Genomic DNA, 20,038 nt, shown 5'->3' with positions numbered 1-20,038 from the left:
TGTTCTTGCTAAGACACTTTGAAAGTCTCCTTTACTGAACAGTTATTTTCTTTAAATCCTGGTTCTACAAATCTATTGGTAAATGAAAAACCAGAAAAATCGTGCACTTACTTGAAGGAACCACAAACTAAATATTTCTGTGAAATTTTTGTTGAAAATTTTAAGCCCTCATGCAGCAAATTAATCTTTCTCTGACACTGCAATTGGCTGTGAAATTGAACCTTGGATATTTAGTGTCCCAAGGTGCAATCTCTATAATGTGATCTTAATCAAATGGTGTAACCACAGGTGAGATCTGAGGCCTCTGTGACCCTGGGCCAGGGTATGGGCTGAAGAATTGAACATCTATTGTTCTCATTATTGATAATAATCCCACAACTATTGATGGAAAGGGTGCATACCATTGTATTAAAAGGTCTTTGAATTAGACACACTTTTGATGTTCCACTTGGATCAACCAGCTGATATTCTGCTCAGGCTACTATACAGAGAATTGCAAACTGACTAAGGTACCACTGAGCATTCATTTACCATGCAACTTTTCACCAGACTAAAAGGGAAACATCAGGAAGGCAATAAGTTTTAAAATGGAATAAATACACTAACATCAACATTCAAACTCACCATTGGCAGCAATCATACTTGAATTCCTGTTTGATTTCTTTCTGATCCAACTCTGTGATCTTCTGTTTATTTTTGATTCATTCATGGAATGATGGCGATCACTGGCTAGGCCAGCATTTATTGTCCATCCCTAATTGCACAGAGGGTAGTTAAGAGTCAATCACATTGCTGTGGGTCTGGAGTCACATATAGGCCAGACCAGTTAAGAATGGCAGTTTCTTTCTCTAAAAGACATTGGTGAACCAGATGGGTTTTTTTCACGATAATCAACGATGGTTTCTTGGTCACCATTAGACTCTTAGTTCCAGATCCAAACCCAAGTCCCCAGAACATAACTTGGGTCTTTGGATTAACAAGCTAACGATAATACCACTAGGCCATCATCATACCGAGTTCAGATGAATAATTAATTCTCATGACATAATCACAGGAGAAGATTATTAGTTTTGACATTATAAAGAAGATGAGTTAACATGATTCGACACCACCATTAACAACAAGCCATTCACTTTTTTGCTGCATGCAAATTAATCCAAGATCAAACAGCATCCCTTCCAATTAAACCTATCCAAAATTTGAGTGAATAAAAAAAATAATAAGGGGGAAATCTGAAAAGATACCAAAATAGAACCTATTTTTTTTCCCCGTTCAGGTTAGGGGAGTCCAAAACTAGACAGCATAGGTTTAAGGTGAGAGAGGAAAGATTTACAAGGGAATTAAGAGCCAACGGTTTCATGCAGAGGTGGTGTGCAGATGGAATGAGGTGCCATAGGAGGTGGAGGTGGAGGTGGAGGGTGGTACAATTATAATATTTAAAAGGCATTTGTATATATGAATAAAAAAGTTTTGAGGGATAAAATGAAACTAGATTGATTTAGGATATCTGGTTGGCATGGATGAGTTGGACCTAAGATTCTGTTACTGTGCTGTACACACCTCTATGAATCTGTAACAATATAATAATCTAAATTATGTTTTCCTACAGATTGAGGCACTATGTTTAACAAAATCAACAATATTACCTCTACCTCAGTTCATCTTAGCATAAAGTCATAGAGGAAATAGCATGAAAACAGAGCCAACTCGTCCATGCTGACCAGATACTCTAAATAAATCTAGTTCCATTGGCCAGCATTTGGCCCATATCCCTCTAAAAGCCTTCCTATTAATGTACCCATCCAAATGCCTATTAAATGTTGTATTTGTACCAGCCTCCATCACTTCTTCTAGCAGCTCACTCCACACATGCACCACCCTCTGCATGAAAAGGTTGCCCCTTTGGTCCCTTTTAAATCTTTCTCCTCTCACCTTAAACCTATGCCCTCTAGTTTTAGACAATAGACAATAGGTGCAGGAGTAGGCCATTCTGCCCTTTGAGCCTGCACCACCATTCAATATGATCATGGCTGATCATCCTTAATCAGTATCCTGTTCCTGCCTTATCTCCATAACCCTTGATTCCACAATCCTTGAGAGCTCTATCCAACTCTTTCTTAAATGAATCCAGAGACTGGGCCTCCACTGCCCTCTGGAGCAGAGCATTCCATACAGCCACCATTCTCTGGGTGAAGAAGTTTCTCCTCATCTCTGTCCTAAATGGCCTACTCCGTATTTTTAAGCTATGTCCTCTGGTTCGGCATTCACCCATCAGCGGAAACATGTTTCCTGCCTCCAGAGTGTCCAATCCTTTAAAAATCTTATATGTCTCAATCAGATCCCCTCTCAGTCTTCTAAACTCAAGGGTATATAAGCCCATTCGCTCCAGTCTTTCAGTGTAAGGTAATCCCGCCATTCCAGGAATTGACCTCGTGAACCTACGCTGCACTCCCTTAATAGTCAGAATGTCTTTCCTCAAATTTGGAGACCAGAACTGCACACAGTACTCCAGATGTGGTCTCACCAGGGCCCTGTACTGCTGCAAAAGAACTTCTTTGCTTCTATACTCAATCCCTCTTGTTATGAAGGCCAGCATGCTATTAGCCTTCTTCACTACCTGCTGTACCTGCATGCTTACCTTCATTGACTGGTGTACAAGAACACCCAGATCTCTCTCTACTGCTCCTTTACCTAAATTGATTCCATGTAGGCAGTAATCTGCCTTCCTGTTCTTGTCACCAAAGTGGATAACCACACATTTATCCACATCAAACTGCATCTGCCATGCATCTGACCACTCACCTAACTTGTCCAAGTCACCCTGTAATCTCCTAACATCCTCATCACATTTCACCCTGCCACCCAGCTTAGTATCATCAACAAATTTGCTAATGTTATTGCTAATACCATCTTCTATATCATTAACATATATTGTAAAAAGCTGCGGTCCCAGTACTGATCCCTGTGGTACCCCACTGGTCACTGCCTGCCATTCCAAAATGGAGCCGTTGATCACTCCTCTTTGTTTCCTATCAGCCAATCAACTTTCAATCCAAGTTAGTACTTTGCCCCCAACACCATGTGCCCTAATTTTGCTCACTAACCTCCTATGTGGGACTTTATCAAAAGCTTTCTGAAAGTCCAGGTACACTACATCTACTGGATCTCCCTTGTCCATCTTCAGAGTTACAACCTCAAAACATTCAAGAAGATTAGGTAAGCATGATTTCCCCCTCATAAATCCACGCTGACTCTGACCTATCCTGTTACTACTATCCAGATGTGTTGTAATTTCAGCCTTTATAATAGACTCCAACATCTTTCCCACCACTGAGGTCAGACTAACTGGTCTATAATTTCCTACTTTCTCTCTCCCACCTTTCTTAAAAAGTGGTATAACATTAGCCACCCTCCAATCCACTGGAACTGATCCCGAATCTATCGAACTCTGGAAAATAATCACCAACGCATCTATGATTTCTCGAGCCACCTCCTTCAGTACCCCGGGATGTAGACCATCAGGCTCCGGGGACTTATCAACCTTCAGACCTAACAGTCTCTCCAATATCAATTCCTGGCAAATATAAATTCCCTTAAGTTCAGGTCCTTCAGCCACTGTTACCTTAGGGAGATTGCTTTTGTCTTCCCCAGTGAACACAGATCTGAAGTACCAATTCAATTCTTCTGCCATTTCTTTGTTCCCCGTACTATATTCCCCTGTTTCTGTCTTCAAGGGCTCAATTTTAGTCCTAACCATTTTTTTGCCTTTCACATACCTAAAAAAACTTTTACTATCCTCCTTTATATTATTGGCCAGTTTACCTTCATACCTCATTTTTTTTCTCTGAGTATTTCCTTCTTAGTAATCCTCTGTTGTTCTTTAAAGGTTCCCAGTCCTCCGTTTTCCCACTTATCTTTGCTATATTATACTTTTTATCTTTTAACTTTATATGTTTCTTAACTTCCCTCGTCAGCCACGGCTGCCCATGCCTCCTCCTGGGATCTTTCTTCTTTTTTGGAATGAACTGGTCCTGTAACTTCTGCATTATACACAGAAATATTTGCCATTGTTTCTCCACTATCATCCCTGCTAAGGTATTGCACCATTGAACTTTGCCCAGCTCCTCCCTCATAGCTCCATAATTCCCTTTATTCAACAGAAATATTGTCACTTCCGATTGTACCCTCTCCCTCTCAAATTGCAGACTGAAGCCTATTGTATTATGATCACTACTTCCCAATGGCTCCTTCACTTCAAGGTCCCTGACCAATTTTGGTTCCTTGCACAATACCAGATACAGAATTGCCTTCTCCCTGGTCGGCTCCAGCACCAGCTGTTCTAAGAATCCATCTCAGAGGCACTCCACAAAGTCTCTTTCTTGAGGTTCAATACCATCCTGATTCTCCCAGTCTACCTGCATGTTGAAACCCCCATAACAACTGCAGTAACATCTTTGCGACAGGTCAAATTCAGCTCCTGATTTAACTTACATCTGACATCCAGACTACTGTTTGGGGGTCTTTTAGCCTTAGTATTTCTCAGCTCTATCCACACTGACTCTACATCCCCTGATTCTAGGTCCCCCCATGCAAGGGACTGAATATCATCCCTTACTAACATGACCACCCCACCCCCTCTGCCCGTGAGTCTGTCCTTACGATATCACGTGTAGCCTTGAATATTCATTTCCCAGGCCCTGTTCACTTCAAGCCATGTCTCAGTTATTACCACAATATCGTATCTGCCAATTTCCAAAAGAGCCTCAAACTTATCCATCTTATTTCTAATGTTTTGTGCATTCATGTATAATATTTTTAATTTGTTATTGCCCTCACCCTTCCCATCAACTCCTATTTCACTCAACCTTACAGCATGATCCCTTTCTGAGTTTTCTGCTTCATTGATACAGTTGTCTTTCTTGACTTCCCTTGTTCTAACTTTCCCTCCAATTTCCTTCTTAAACATCCAGTTTGTCCCCTCCCCCCGACTACTTAGTTTAAACGTAACTGTGTTGCAGTAGCAAACCTGCCTGCCAGAATGCTGGTCTCTAACCTATTCAGATGCAAACTGTCTCTCCAGTAGAATTTATGCTTACCACAAAACATACCCCAGTGATCCAAGGATATTTGGACTCTCCCAACCCAGGGAAAAGACTTTGTCTGTTTACCCCATCCATGCCTCTCATCATTTTATAAATCTCTATAAGATCACCCCTCAGCCTCCAATGCTCCAGGAAAAATAGCTCCAGCTTATTCAGCCTCTCCCTATAGCTCAAACCCTCCAGACCCTCCCGTGGCAACATCCACTGCCTTACATTTCTTCATTTATTCCTTTATTTCTTGATGTTTGTTGAGCATTCCTCTCCCAGGTACCATTCACCTGTTAGCACAATCATAAATTGCATTGTTCCTAACTTGTGGAAATCCAGACTTAAGATACACCAATTTAATTTTCAACCCGTACTCAATTGCCAACTTTTAACAGTCATCATTCACCCCTGTGAATTAAAGGTCAGTTTCCTCACCTGCCTCATGACAACTGTCTTAGATTTTTTTTGTGTACTACTTGCTATATGGATGCAATTTGTTATTTATTGTCCTGTTGCTCAAACTAATTGCAGGGCTACAAAAATGAAAAAAAGTTAAGAGCCCTGTGGTATAAAAGGCATGGAAACCAGGATATTTTTCTAGTGACAAGCATTTCTCCCTCACTTGCTATGCGATTCCTGAAAATTACACCCATCATCTTTGATGCATAATTAATGAGGTGAAAAGGAAAAGATTCAGTGAAAAAATTGGCCTGAAGCTATGGTGGATTGAATGCCATGGAATTCACACAACACCACAGATTAACTGTAATTGGGAAAATTCAGCTTTAGAGTGCATGCAATGGTGATTACAACATCCCCACAATGCTAAATCGGTGCAATTGTTCACCAGTCACTGCAGTAAACTTCACTGTTCATTTTTCAACAGACATATACATCAAAAGTCTTAACACATCTTTGTGCAGAACAGAAGGAAGGCTGACAAACTGCCCTGAACATAGAAGACCATGATGCTTTGTGGAATAACTTCAACAACAAACGGAAAATGCTGGTCACAAGTTGTATGCTATCTTTCACTTTTGTTACTACAAAGTCAAAGACCTGAAGAATTCTATACTGCTGAAGTTCAAATTATGTGTGCAGCATGGTTTGCCTCAAGACACATTTTCTCCATTACTTTAAAAATGATAGTCCTGAGAAAATAAAAAAAAGCTTAGTTTTTAAATAAGAAACTACGGCCTGAATTTTGACAGTTTTAATTCTGGGTAATCACGTTACCATTGGTAAGCCATGCCTTCAGTTGCCTCGGCCCCAAGCTCGAAATTCTCTTTCTACAGTTCTCTCATTCACTTTCCTCCTTTAAGACAATACTTAAACTCCACCTCTTTGAGCAAGCCTTTAGCAATGTGACATAATCTCTCTTTGTATGACTTGGTGTTATATTTTGTTTGCTAATGCTCCTGTGATGTACCTTTATTAGAGTAAATGTCCTTCAAAAATATAAGTAGTTGCTGCAGTTCATTTTTTTCATATTAATAGACAACTTGATACATCTTCAAGCAACTTCTGCACCTCAAGTCTATGTTTTTTTAGATTCCCTATGGTGTGGAAACAGGCCCTTCAGCTCAACACGTCCACACCAACCCTCCGAAGAGTAACCCACCCAGACCCATTTTCCTCTGACTAATGCAGCTCACACTATGGGCAATTTACCATGGCCAATTCACCTGACCTGCACATCTTTGGACCGTGGGAGGAAACCGGAGCAAACCCATGCAGACATGGGGAGAATATGCAAACTCCACACAGACAGTCAGCTAAGGCTGGAATCGAACTTGGGTCCCTGGTGCTGTGAGGTAGCATTGCTAATCACTGAACCACCGTGCCATTCTAAGAAAAATAATTATTTCATAAAACAAATAATGCATTTTCTTTTTCCTGGTTCTGACAGTAGAAACTGAATCACTGAACGTCTTATCCTGACATAAGAGTTTGTTAAACGGATTCAAATCAAGCTGCATTTGCCTATCAACCTTGGTTGACTGAACAAACCATTTTTAACACTTGGCTAATAGGTTTGGGTGTTGGTAGGTTGTATTGTTATTTCTACCTTGCCCGACCATATTCTGCAGAACATTTCCTGATTGCAATTGGCTTTAAGCAAATAGTAGAAATAGACAGACAAATAGCTATTTAGTGTAACTTGTTTCCCCTTCCAGGGAAACCTTTGGGTTGGATCATACAGGAAGTTATTCCACCACTACCTGATTAAAAAGTCAGCTGGGAGGGAGGCTGACCACAATAAAGCCAGCTGAATTTCAGCTATTTTACACTCAGTGATATGTCAAGTGGCCCAAGGCAATGCTTCTGCCCCCATCTGAGGAGAAAGTGTCACTATGAAGAACCAATGGCCAATCAAGTTGACCAATAGCTCTGTAGATCAAGCGATGCCCTCTAGAAACTGACTCTAGTCCTCATAAAGACGAGGAATAATGGAAGCTGAACTGAAGGTAGGTCTTGGGTGTTGCTGGAGAAAGAGGGTGATAGTGGTCATATGATCTTGGGGAGGTGGGGTGAAGGGGAAGGATGACTCCCATGGTCATAAGGACTCTCCCAAAAAAGGAAGATTTACTTCCCACACCCCTTTCCCCCCACAGTATTTCCTTGACCCGTAGCAGAGATAAAATCATGCCCAGTAAGAACTGGGTTGGCCTTGTGCTCAAGTACAAGTTGAAAATAAAGCTCTTTTTCAAAGATTTGTTATATGCGGAATCCATTATAATGGAAAGCAATTGAGATATACAGTATAGATGCAGTAAACTGGGCGATGAAAAGCAAGACAGGGTTCAAGAAGGTAACTCTGAGAGTTGAAGGTTGGAAGAAAGCGTGAATGAAATCTAAGTAGCATCATAATCTGGTGAGAATATGGGACAGGGCAGAACAAGAATAAACCTTCAACTCACCAGTGTCTGTGCTGACCACAATGCCATTTCCAAAATTAATCACATCTCCCTGCATTTGGGCCATACTCCTCTATTCCCTGCTTGTACATGCATCTATTTAAACGCTATTAAACATTGCTACCATCTCTGGCTCTAACACCTTCCTCAGCAGCAGATTCTAAAAGCTACCACTCTGTATAAAAAGAACTTGCCTCACAAATCTCCTTCAAACGTTCCTCCTCTGGCCTAAATTCACACTGCCTAGCATGTGACTCTGACAAAAAACTCTGACTATCCACCCTATCCATGTCTCTCATAATTTTCTGTACATCTATCAGGTCACTCTTCACCTCTCCTCATAGCTAATAGTCTCCAATACATACAACATCCTGGTAAACTCTTTTGCACCATCTCCAAAGCCTTCACATCTTTCCTCTAGTGGGGCCAGAACTGCAAACAATACTCTAAATAAGGCTTAGTTAAAGTTTACATAGCTGCAACATGACTTGCTAACTTTAATATTTAATGCCCTGACTGATGAAGGCAAACATGCCACATGACTTCTTGACCGCCTTATCCACTTGCGTTGCCACTTTCAGGAAGCGATGGATTCACATCCCAAGCTCTCTCTATGTATCAATGCTCCTAAGGATCCTGCCACTTTCGTTTTGCATTTGACTTCTGAAAATGCATCACCTCATACTTGTCTGTATTAAACACCATCTGCTATTTCTCCACCCAACTTACCAAGTGATCTATTTCCTTTGACAACCTTCCTCACTATCAACAACTCCACCAATTCTAATGTCATCTGTAAGCTTACCAATCAGACCACCTACACTCTCATCCAAATTATTTATATATATTACAAGCAATAGAGATCCTAGCACTGATTCTTGTGGACACCGTTGGTCACAAATCTCCAGTCAGAAAAACACTCCTCCACAATTACCCTCTGTCATCTATGACCAAGCCAATTTTGTATCCAACTTACCAACTCACCATGGATCTTATGTGATTTAATCTTTAAAAAGATGAAATGCTTTTGTAAAGTCCATGTCGACAACATCCAGTGCTCTACCCTCATCAATCATTTTCACAACTTCCTCCAAAACAGTCAAATAAATTTGAGAAAAGACCTTACACAAAAACATGCTGACTATCTAAAATAAGTTCATTATTTTGCAAATGCCAGTAAATCTGGTCCCTAAGAACCTTCTCCAATAATTTCTCTACCATTGTTGTAAGTCTCACTGGCCTGTAATTTTCCAGATTACCCCTACTGCCCTTCTTAAACAAAAAACCAACATTGCCAAAAGTGAGTACTGCAGACGTTGGAGATTAGACTCAAGAGTATAGTGCAAGAAAAACACAGCTCAGAGGGCTTTTAGCCGAAACATCGCTTCTCCTGCTCCTCGGATGCTGCCTGATCTGCTGTGCTTTTCCAGCACCACATTCTTGAAAAAAACAACATTGGCCATTCTCCAATTTTCTGGGACCTCGCCCATAGCTAAAGAGGATACAAAGATCTCTGTGAAAGGCCGCAACAATCTCCTCCATTGTCTCTTGAAATAGATCTCCAGGCAGCATGGTGGCACAGTGGTTAGCACTGTTACACCACCAGGGATCTCGGTTTGATTCCAGCCTTGGGTAACTTTCTGTGTGGAGTTTAAATATTCTCCATGTCTGTGGATTTCCTCCGGCTGCTCCAGTTTCGTTGCACAGTTCAAAGATGTGCTGGTTAGGTAGTTTGGACATGCTAAATTGCCCTCCAGGGATAAGCAGAGCTGAAAAATGTGTTGCTGGAAAAGCGCAAAAGGTCAGACAGCATCCCAGGAGCAGGAGAATCGACGTTTCGGGCAAGTGACCCTTCCTCAGAACCAACCCTCAACATTAACTCTGATTTCCCTCCAGAGATGTGCAAGACCTGTTGAGCCTTCCCAGCAGTTTCTCTATCTGAGTAACAGCATCCGAAGTTAATTCGGTTTTTAATCTTGTAAATTGGCAGCCTGTTTTAGAAATTTTTTAAACAAATTCTCCAGGCCTGCTTTGCTACACCTCTGGAGCAAACAGGACCTGAACATGGGCCCCCAGCCGAAAGTTAGAGACGCTATTACCTCATCGTAAGAACTTCCCTCTGCCTCCGATGACAAAAGAAAAGCAGGCAACTTTCCTCAAGGACCAGGCAAGGCTGGCTTCCCCAGTGCCTGACAGAAAATTGAAAATCTATCTGATCTCCAGCATCTGCAGTCCTCACTTTCTCCCAGGGGTAAGCAGGCTAGGTGAGTTATCTATGATGAATATGGTATTACAGGAATAGGGTAGGGGTTGATCTTTGGAGGGTCAGTGCAGATTCAATGGTTCAAATAGCCTTTACCTGCAATGTAGGACTCTATGAGATTCCATCACACCGTGGGAATTTATTTATCTAAATGCTTTTTAAACCTCAATGCCTCCTCCTTCTTAAAATTAACATGCCCCAGAAAATCAATGTACTCCTCTCTAATCTTACCATCATCCATTTCTTTTCCTTGGTGAATACCAAAGCAAAGTACGCATTAAGGACAACACCCAATTCTTCTGGCTCCACACACAAATTCTCTCCTTTGCCCTTGAGTGGATCTTCCCTTTCGCTAGCTTACCTTTTGCTCCTAATATACATATAAAATGCCTTAGGAGTCTCCTTAATCCTATTGGCTAAGGACATTTTATGACCCCTTTTAACCCTCCTAATTCCTTGTTACATTTTTTTGCTGCTTCCTTTATATTCTTCAAGGGGCTTGTCTGATTTCAGTTTCCTAAACCTTACATATATTTCATGCTTCTTTTTGACTGAACTTTCAATTTCTTGCCATTCAGGGTTCCTGAATCTTGCTATCCCTATCTTTCATCTTCACAGGAACATGCTCGTCCTGAACATGGTGGCCTTTGAAAAACTCCCACATGCGTGATATGAAGTTTTTAGCTGCACTAATCTAATTTCTCCAGTTCTTGCCTCATACTGTTGTAATTACCCTTCCCTTAATTTAGCATTTTCCCCTGAGGAGTGGTTTAGCTGAATGAATAATTTCAGTTCTGTGCGTCAAATGGAATTCTATGCATGTATTCATCTTGGGCGGAAGTACAAAATGGAACACAGTAAATTGGCAAATCAGGCAGAGTGAAAACTATCTGCCCAGGGCAAACCTATATCTCAATGTGATTACTTGGGGCAGTACTCCCAGATTGCCAGGGATTTACCAACCATCAAGCAACTTGGACAAGAAGTCAGCAGGCAGTTTACTTTACTATCAAAGACCAATTTCACTCGAGTATTATCAAATTCAGGACAGAACAGGATATTATTAAAGTATAATTAAAGTTGGCAGCAGCAAAATTAATAATCTTGTCTTTATTAACAAATCCATGTTTAATTTGAATAAAACACCTCAAGGTTTGAGAGTTCCAGTGCTGACATTATTTTTGTTATTTTCTTATCTATGAAAAATTCATAACTCTATATCAAACTAAGTGGAATATGTCTCAAGAATATTTGATTATAGATATCTGGATAACACTGTCATATAGGACAGTAGAGGCAGACTCCCAAGTATGTTTAGTCAGGAATGGCCAGTACTGCTCTACCCAACAGAACAGTTAAGGCAGACCTTAAACCGGTGAAGGAAGAATGTTTATTTGTAATATTCACAGGTCTCTTGACTGCTTTAGTAATCAAAATTCTGCCCTTTTCTGTCTTGAATATAATCTATAAGCGGATCACTGTTGACAAACATGACAAGGCTGGCTTTGTGCTATCACTAAAGGCAAGACAAGATGGAAGCAGTGTAACCCTTTGAGCTCTGGCTTTGAGAGCAAAGTATAAAATGGGAAAGGAAGACAGATGCCTTAAGCATCCCAGTACTAGCTAAGGGAGTGAGCAATAGGAGAGCAAGAGAGAAGCCCTGAAAGTCATCCTGGTCCAATCCATGAGGTGAATGTCTGTCCCTGTACGGAAAGTATCCTGGCAGCAGCAATAGAAAGATGTGTGCCAGTGCACTCTGAAATGCAACACTGAAGTGGCATGGTGGGTCAGTGGTTAGATTACGGCTTCATAGCAGCAGGGACCCAGGTTTGATTCCACCCTCAGATGATTGTCTGAATGGAGTTTGCACATTCTCATCTGTGTCTCTGTGGGTTTCCTCCAAATATTCTGGTTTCCTCTGACAGTCCAAAACTTTGTGCCCGTTTGATGGATTGGCCATGTGACATTGCTCATAGTGTCTAGGGATGTACAGGCTAGGTGGATTAGCAATAGGAAATGCAGGGTTATGGTAGGGTAGTTCTGGGTGCGATGTTCTTTGAAGGGTCGGTGAGGATTCGAAGGACTGAATGGCTTGCTTCCACACTGCAGGGATTCTCTGGATACACTGTAAGTGTTGCCATCTATCAATGAGGTGAGATTGGATAATAATTAAATATAAAAAAAGATGCAAGTGGGCCACTAGCCACTCACCAGTGACATTCTCATTTTGCTGTTCAATACTTGGTTGGAGAATCAGATCTTTCCTTCTCAATATTGAGAAGTTAATTGCAGCCTACCTTATCCTATTTGCCCTACTAACTCACCAATACTCAGATGTTCAGGGAAGATTCTGCCCATTGACTTGGCCTTCACAATCCTATATAGAATTTACAATGATGTGAAGGTGCAGTATGTAACTGGAGTGGACAAAGTTAAAAATCACACAACACCAGGTTGTGGTCCAACAGGTCTATTTAGAAGTACAAGCTTTCAGAGTGCTGCTTCTCCATCAGGTAGCCAGTGAGGCAGGATCATAGGACACAGAATTTATAGTAAAAGATCAAAGTATCATACAACTGATGCAAAGTACTGAACAAACCTAGATTACTATTAAGTCTTTAATCACTTAGAATATGGTTGCAGATTTCAATTAATTAACATGTAAATCCCAGAACTTCTTTCAAGTCACAGTCTCGAGATAACTTGAAGTTCTATAAAATAAAAGGTGGTATCTCAGTACAGACAATGCATTAAAGGTGTGAGGTTGGAGTCTGTCTGTATTCCAACCTTGAGTCAGACTGGTTCTATTTCCAAAGTAGGAATTTATAAAATGTCACATGGACTGACTGCCTACGGATTGTGTGCTTCCTGAACAAAGTAGAATGCATATGCAAATACAAATCTGCAAATGCAAACTCACCTCATAGACATGTGTATGTGTGTGTGTTTGACAGAGTGTGCGCATGAGTGTGATGAAGTATATGCCTGTGAGAGGGTGTGAGCGGGTGTGTGTGCGTGTGTTTGTCTGAGAGAGAGTGTGTGTAAGAGAGAGAGTCTGAGTGAGTGTGTATGTGTGCTTGTGTGTGAAAGTGTAGAGTGTAGTGCGATCACCTGTAGTGTGACATGAACCCAAGATCCTGATTGAGGCCATCCTAATGGGTACTGAACTTGGCTAGCAGCCTCTGTTCAGCAACTCTGCAATGTTCCATATTCCAAAGTCCACCTTTGAGAACTGTCACCTGAAGATCTGAGGCCGGAAGTCCTTGACCAATGAAATGCCTCCCCACTGGGAGGGAACTTCCCTGTCTGGTGATTATTGCACGGTGTCCATTCATCCATTGTCATAGCATCTGCTTGGTCTCACTAATATGCCATGCCTCAGGGCATCCTTAACTGCAGCATATGAGATGGATAATGTTGACCAAGTCACGTGAGTACAAGCTGTGCATGTGATGGGTGGTGTTCCCATAGTGTCCATGTCGACACTCTGACGCGTCTTGCAATGGTTGCCAATGACAGGGTTGTGTGATGCTGTGGTCAATGTTGTCCTGAGGGCTGGGTAGTTTGTTGCGAACAATGGTCTGTTTAAGGTTTGGCGATTGTTTAAAGACAAGATTTGGAAATGTAGGGAAGATCTTGGCGAGGTGCTCATCCTCATCCTCATCGATAATATGTTACAGGCTGCAAAGAAAATGGAGTAGCTTCTCTGCTCCTGGGAACTACAGGATGATGAAGGGTACCCTTTCGATTGTATCTCATGTCTATCTCCTGAGGAGGTCTCTATGGTTTCTCACTGTGGCACATCAGAGTTGCAATCAATGAGTTGAGCATTGTACCCTGTTCTTATGAGGGCATCCTTCAGCACCTTCAGGCGTCCGTCACATTCCTCCTCATCTGAACAGATCCTGTGTATGCATAGTTCACAACTCTCTCTGAGTGAAAAAAATCTGTCCTCATCTCAGTCTGAAATGGCAGAACCCTTTTCACCTGTGATCTCCAGTTCTAAATGCTCACATAAGGAGCTACCACTTCAAAGCAACTATCTCGTCAAACATTCTCAGAAACCTTTATCTTTTAATAAAGAATAATGATGAATTAGCAGGCTCATTTACATGTTTGACTATTTTCTTTTCCACTAACTAAAACAAGACTATTTCACGATAGGCATCCCTTTCATCCATCTTACTGATGTGATAGATTGGAAGCATCAAAACTCATTTTTAAATCTCCCTGCAAAATATCTCCTTAATCCTCAAACCTGCTTTTCAAATATCTTCTCCATGAGCTTGTTTAACATATTAATTATCTCCTCGACAGAAAGTTTTCTCTCAAAAGCCCTTTCAGTTTAATTTTTCACCTCATTGAAGATGATAAATTTTGCATCGATACCCTTACTCATCATCAATTGACCATTCCTCAATATTTACCACTATTTTGAAAACCTCAAATCTTTTCTCCATCAAAAATATTCTTGCTCATTCAAATCCAATTTTGGGACATGTTCCCCTTCATAAGCATAAGGACTGAGCATAAGGACTGAGAGAGATTCAGTTTTCAACCCATTTGTTGAAGGTTAGCTGAGTATGAAGTGACATACACTGAAATAGCAGACTTTTCCTTAAAACTAAACTTTATGTACATGACACCAATGATGTGAAAAGCAAGAAATTAGTGAATTAAAGCATCAAGTGCTTGGAAATTTTGGAAATTAGATTTTTTTATGAAAAATGTTTGACAAATCAACCTGCCATTAGACGTGCCTTTGCATGTTTGTCTGTTTTGAACTTTTGCATGGACTTGCTTAATGTGCAAGTCTACAAAGTTAAAACAAGGAAAACTCGACACATGGGGGGAAAAAAAATGAAAGAAAGTCCAATTTTCCACCTTAAAGACTTGCACAAAGATCAAAACATGAGGAATGATTTTATGAAGCCAAGAGTGGGAGTAGCTATTCTGATATTAACTTTAGAATTTCCATGCTTAACTGCATATTTGGCCTGATCTGAAGCTGCTGTGGCATTTATATGCAAATAGTGACAATCTATTATTTTGATAGCAAATTATGGACTCGAGTTTTGTTATCACTAGGAACAAACAGAACAAATAAGGGATAGTTTTAAAGAATATTAATGAAAGCTCCATCTGAACATGTTGTACTTAGAGAACTATGTGAACAACAGTCTAGGAAAAGGAATTAATGAACCTCACAATTACAATATCTTTCAGATAAGTCATCTCGAAATAAAACCCCAACTGGTTGACAAATGTTCTTTAGAGAAGGAAATCTGCCAACCTTATGCAGTCTGGCCTATGTATAATTCTATCACCACTCTGAAATGCCCTCTGATGTGATCCAACAAACCATTCAGTAATTTTTTTTCAAATCCAAGGACCTATATTGAATGATGCTACTTGGTCTGCCCAAAGTTTAGCCTTCAAGTGCAGGGTTGTCCTTGACCAAATTTTGCAAACTGGCACATTCCAAGGTCCAAGACTATATGCTGAAGCATGCAGTGAAATTTTGAGCAGAAGTCAGAGAAGCAATAGGGAAAGGTTGCTATAAATGTGTCTCAGCATTCACATAAGGAACCAGAATTTGTAGAACCCTTTGTGCTGTATACCTAACAAGAAAATTGCATTGTGATTATTGAGATATTGAAATTAGATTGATGACACCTTAGAATAGAACATCATGCAAAAAGAAATTTTGATTTTGTTTTCTGCAAAATTCAACTTGAAAAGTTTTGCTTTGGAACTTTATGTCTTACATGGAATGCATATTGTAAATATTAAGAGTATTATCATTACGTTGTGGCATTTAACAGCAAAATATGGTGCCTGGAGATAAGTTGAGTTTTGTTAAATCTCTATAATTTTCAAGTTGAAATATGCTGTTGTGTACTTTTACTTATTAATAAAGTATACATGATTATAGATTTCTTTTCAAAATACAATGTCAGATTGAGAGGAGAAAGGAAGAATAGAAAATATGGGAAGCATGTCTCCCATTAGTAAAACAAGTAGTACATTGTAGGTTATTAGTCCCACATTTTGGAGATTGCAAATGGCATTTTGCACCCTATTGCACGCAGTGATATTAAGATATTATTCTAAGGACAAAAACATTATTTCCCATATTGTAGGTCCAATGTGTGACATATTTATGCATAATATGTTAGTTAATAACATTGCATTGCATTTTCAAATAAAATCAAGTTATCCATTATTTCCATGATTTGGAGATGCGGAACATTAAGCAACAACCGTCTACATTGTACATGGGAATAATGTTAAAATCACACAACACCAGGTTATAGTCCAAAAGGTTTAATTGGAAGCACATGAGCTTTCAGAGCGAAGCTCCTTCATCAAGTGATTGTCTGATGAAGGAGCGTCGCTCCGAAAGCTAGTGTGCTTCCAATTAAACCTGTTGGACTATAACCTAGTGTTGTGTGATTTTTAACATTATTCCCATATCTCCTATTATGATTAACAAATGAAAAATGATCAACAAATTTTAGCTTATTGCCAAAACAGGTTATGCATAATCTCAGATAAATTCAGTATTGTTATTATCCAAAGTACCTTCAGTAGTGGATAATGAGGCTGTATCATTTACTGAAGAGTAAATTACTAAAACACAAAACTCAGTCAACTATCATTAGCACCATTCAAAGTCCCCATACCAATTCTGTGAAAACCGCAGTGCCTAATTTTGTCACACAGAGTTGAAAATTACTTTGTTAAAAACACAACAGGTCAAATTGGATTTTTCTGATTTGAAATATCAACTATCAGTTTTCTCCTTTGGATGTCTCTGTAGTTTTCATCAGGAAATTGCAATGAAGCCAAAGACAATCCTGAGTTTTTACCCTGAAACATTTAAAAATATTCATTTTATAATTGTACAATCATAGTTAATCACTAACAATCACTTTAAGTTAATCACTTAAAGACATTTCACTTCATCCTCACTCAGTTTGATTGAATTAACAGGTCTCCAGGGTTTTATGACTACATCATGAAGTTACACAGTTGCATCAGCTGCTGGAGTGGAAGAAGAAAAGAAGACTAACTGACTGTTAAAGCAAAATGCTTTCCATTTCAAAAAGATGAAAACATCCTTAATACAAAATGAGAGAAAATATTTTCATAATCTACCATTAACCAAACGGTAATTGATTGGTCAGTAAGAAATGGGTGAAGTAATCTGTGATATGTGATTAACTTGAAGCAAAGTAAAACACAAGCATTAACATACAAATAACTTGCATTAATATAGTGTTATTAACAAAGGAAGTTCACCCTACATTACAAAGGACTAAATATTGTGAATATTAGCTCCACTAAGTATTCACAAAAGTAAACATGAACAACATTTTCACCAAGAAAAGTACCAAAGAAGAAATGAAGGAGCTGGAAGTTCTGGGAAGCTAAAGAGTGCTCACAACAAAGAAATCTTGGAGGTTGAATAGTTTATATCTCATAACACAATAAATTGAGAAGATTTTTGTTACACTGACAATATTTTGAAGGAGTAATTAAACAGTGGGTTCCACCAACACGTGTTAAGATTCTCAAATACAGTGATACAAGAAAACTGACATACTTCAATTTCTCGTAAATTAATGGAACCAATTATCAGGAATGAACTTGGAGATGGTCTGTGTGAAAAAAACGCATATTGTAAATAGTAACCAATGTTGCTTTAGAAGAAAAAACATTTATCCGACAAATCTTCTGTATATATTTGAGGAAATGCTAGTTCAACCAAGTCTTCAAGCTAAACTTAAAGCTTCAGGGAGCTCAAGTGTAAAGCCTGGCAGAGACGAATGACTGAAAACAAAGATTATTAATGAAAAGTATAATGTCAGATTGAGAGAGGAAGTATGAGTCATCGGTAACTTGTTTACTTTGTCTAAAAAGCAGCAAGTTTCTTAAGCTTTCCATAGCAGCTCAATTTATTTCTAATAAAAAATAATTTATTCAACAGTAATGTCATTTTTTTTGGTTCATGTTTCATAAAACTTTGAACATTACAAGAATTTTCTGGTGCAAGTTTCCTTTGCAATGCTGCATTATAATTTTAAACACACAAATATTGCTGATGTTAGCTGTCTGAATTTAATATTGAATAAATCTTCATTAAAGTAGACTGACATATTAAAGAAATTGAAATATTTAACAATGGTATTTTCACTTTTCCAGTACCCATGTTCCCATGAACTAAATAAACAAACAATGGAAGAAATTTAAAGTAAATTTGCAAACATGGTTGAGCCACATTTGTTCAGTACTATTAAAATGCAATGCTCATGACCCAATTATTGTCAAACGTCAACCTTTCAAATAAAATAAAAAGTGATGTTGACTAAAATCATAAAAACAGATTTAACTTCTGTATCAATTTCAAAAGGCGCAGTCAATTGTGTTAGATCTTTGGGATTTAATGTGTCATCACAAATCTTTCAAGGCTCCATACTATGAAAGCAATGCGTGATTTTTCTTTTACATTTTGAGTGATATAGAGGGAACACTCACATATACATCATGTTCGCCAACTTTCTTGCTATGTGACAACAGGGAAAAAAAAATGTCACACCTGAAGTTTTCTACCTTCTAAAGATTTATTACTTAAATTGGCTAAGCTGCCGGATGAATCCAACAGCACATAATGGACAAAAGCGAGGTTCCTTTCTTCAATCTGTCTGAGGACTCAGTATACACCTCATTATATGAATATTTATCTATATACACTTAAATTTGTAATTAAATCAATGATATGGAAAATTGGAGGGAATCATGAGACAAGACACATTTGTTTTTGAACTATAAGAATACATAGACAGCTTCCAACTGTATTTCTTTTCTAAGAGATGCATGAGCATGTGTGCATATATCAACTGGCAATGTTCACTGCATTCATTTGCTTGAAGAATAGATTATAATTTGTGCTTTTCAGGTACAATTTCCATGAGTATCAAACCAGCTTTTCAAAAGAAACAAATAAATAAAGTAACTTTCTTGATAACAAAGTACAATAGAGACTCCACAATTTATTATGTATTTTCATGCCACAAGGATACTCATATTATTTATGGAAAATGTAAAAATATCTGACCAGGAGAGGCTACATATTTGACGACTTGTGTCCTAAAACCTGCAAGTGACAATGAGTTATGAAAATCACTCATGAATTAATGATCAACTTTTTCAAACGCCATCCTTGTTTCCTGCTTATAGTGAATGCAGTTTGTGACATTTAAAATATGCAGGGCAAAGAACAGGTCCAGTTATATAATGGCTTTTATTTTAAAAAGGCTGTCAATTCGGTGATGTAGTAACTCATTTAAGTCATCTGTTATATTTAGCGTTTCTCATCATGAATTTGTGCCGTTCATCTGGGCTTTGCATTTCAAGAATTTTCATGTGGAATATCCTTAAGATCTAACAAAATAAAGAAGACAATTTAGAATCACACTTTATTGATAAATATAATTGAGAAAATTACATGAGATTCCACAGAGAAAAGTTTATTCTCACTAGGTTTAAAGATCTATAAAAATGGTAAGGCGCAATAGTAAATTGGACTTCTTAATTATCTAATTGTACATGCTACTCAGTGGGAAACCCAAAGTATAAAGCAATTAGTATATTGTATCCCTTTGTATATGGAATTGTTATACTTGAAAGCATAATTCAAAAGACAGCTATATGATTAGAAAACTAAGCACTGACAAAGGCCATGAAATAAATTAAAATTTATG

The 20,038-nt window shown here is 38.9% G+C and overlaps 1 protein-coding gene across 3 annotated transcripts in view; it reads right to left on the bottom strand.

The window, feature by feature from the left end:
• The window catches only part of LOC132822357 (receptor-type tyrosine-protein phosphatase gamma-like), a 695,764-nt gene that overhangs the window by 530,084 nt on the left and 145,642 nt on the right, over positions 1-20,038 (bottom strand). The window contains exon 1 of one of the 3 annotated variants that reach the window (XM_060835660.1): positions 625-702. The exons of the other annotated variants lie outside the window; for them this stretch is intronic. Within the exon in view, the coding sequence (XP_060691643.1) occupies positions 625-640 (16 nt within the window). The 5' untranslated portion in view covers positions 641-702. Of the gene's footprint in view, positions 1-624; positions 703-20,038 lie in introns of those variants that run through there. 3 annotated transcript variants of the gene reach the window in all.

The sequence above is a fragment of the Hemiscyllium ocellatum genome, chromosome 14, assembly GCF_020745735.1.
Source record: "Hemiscyllium ocellatum isolate sHemOce1 chromosome 14, sHemOce1.pat.X.cur, whole genome shotgun sequence".
In the NCBI taxonomy this organism is placed as follows: domain Eukaryota; kingdom Metazoa; phylum Chordata; class Chondrichthyes; order Orectolobiformes; family Hemiscylliidae; genus Hemiscyllium; species Hemiscyllium ocellatum.
This window is presented reverse-complemented; position numbering and strand designations above follow the sequence as displayed.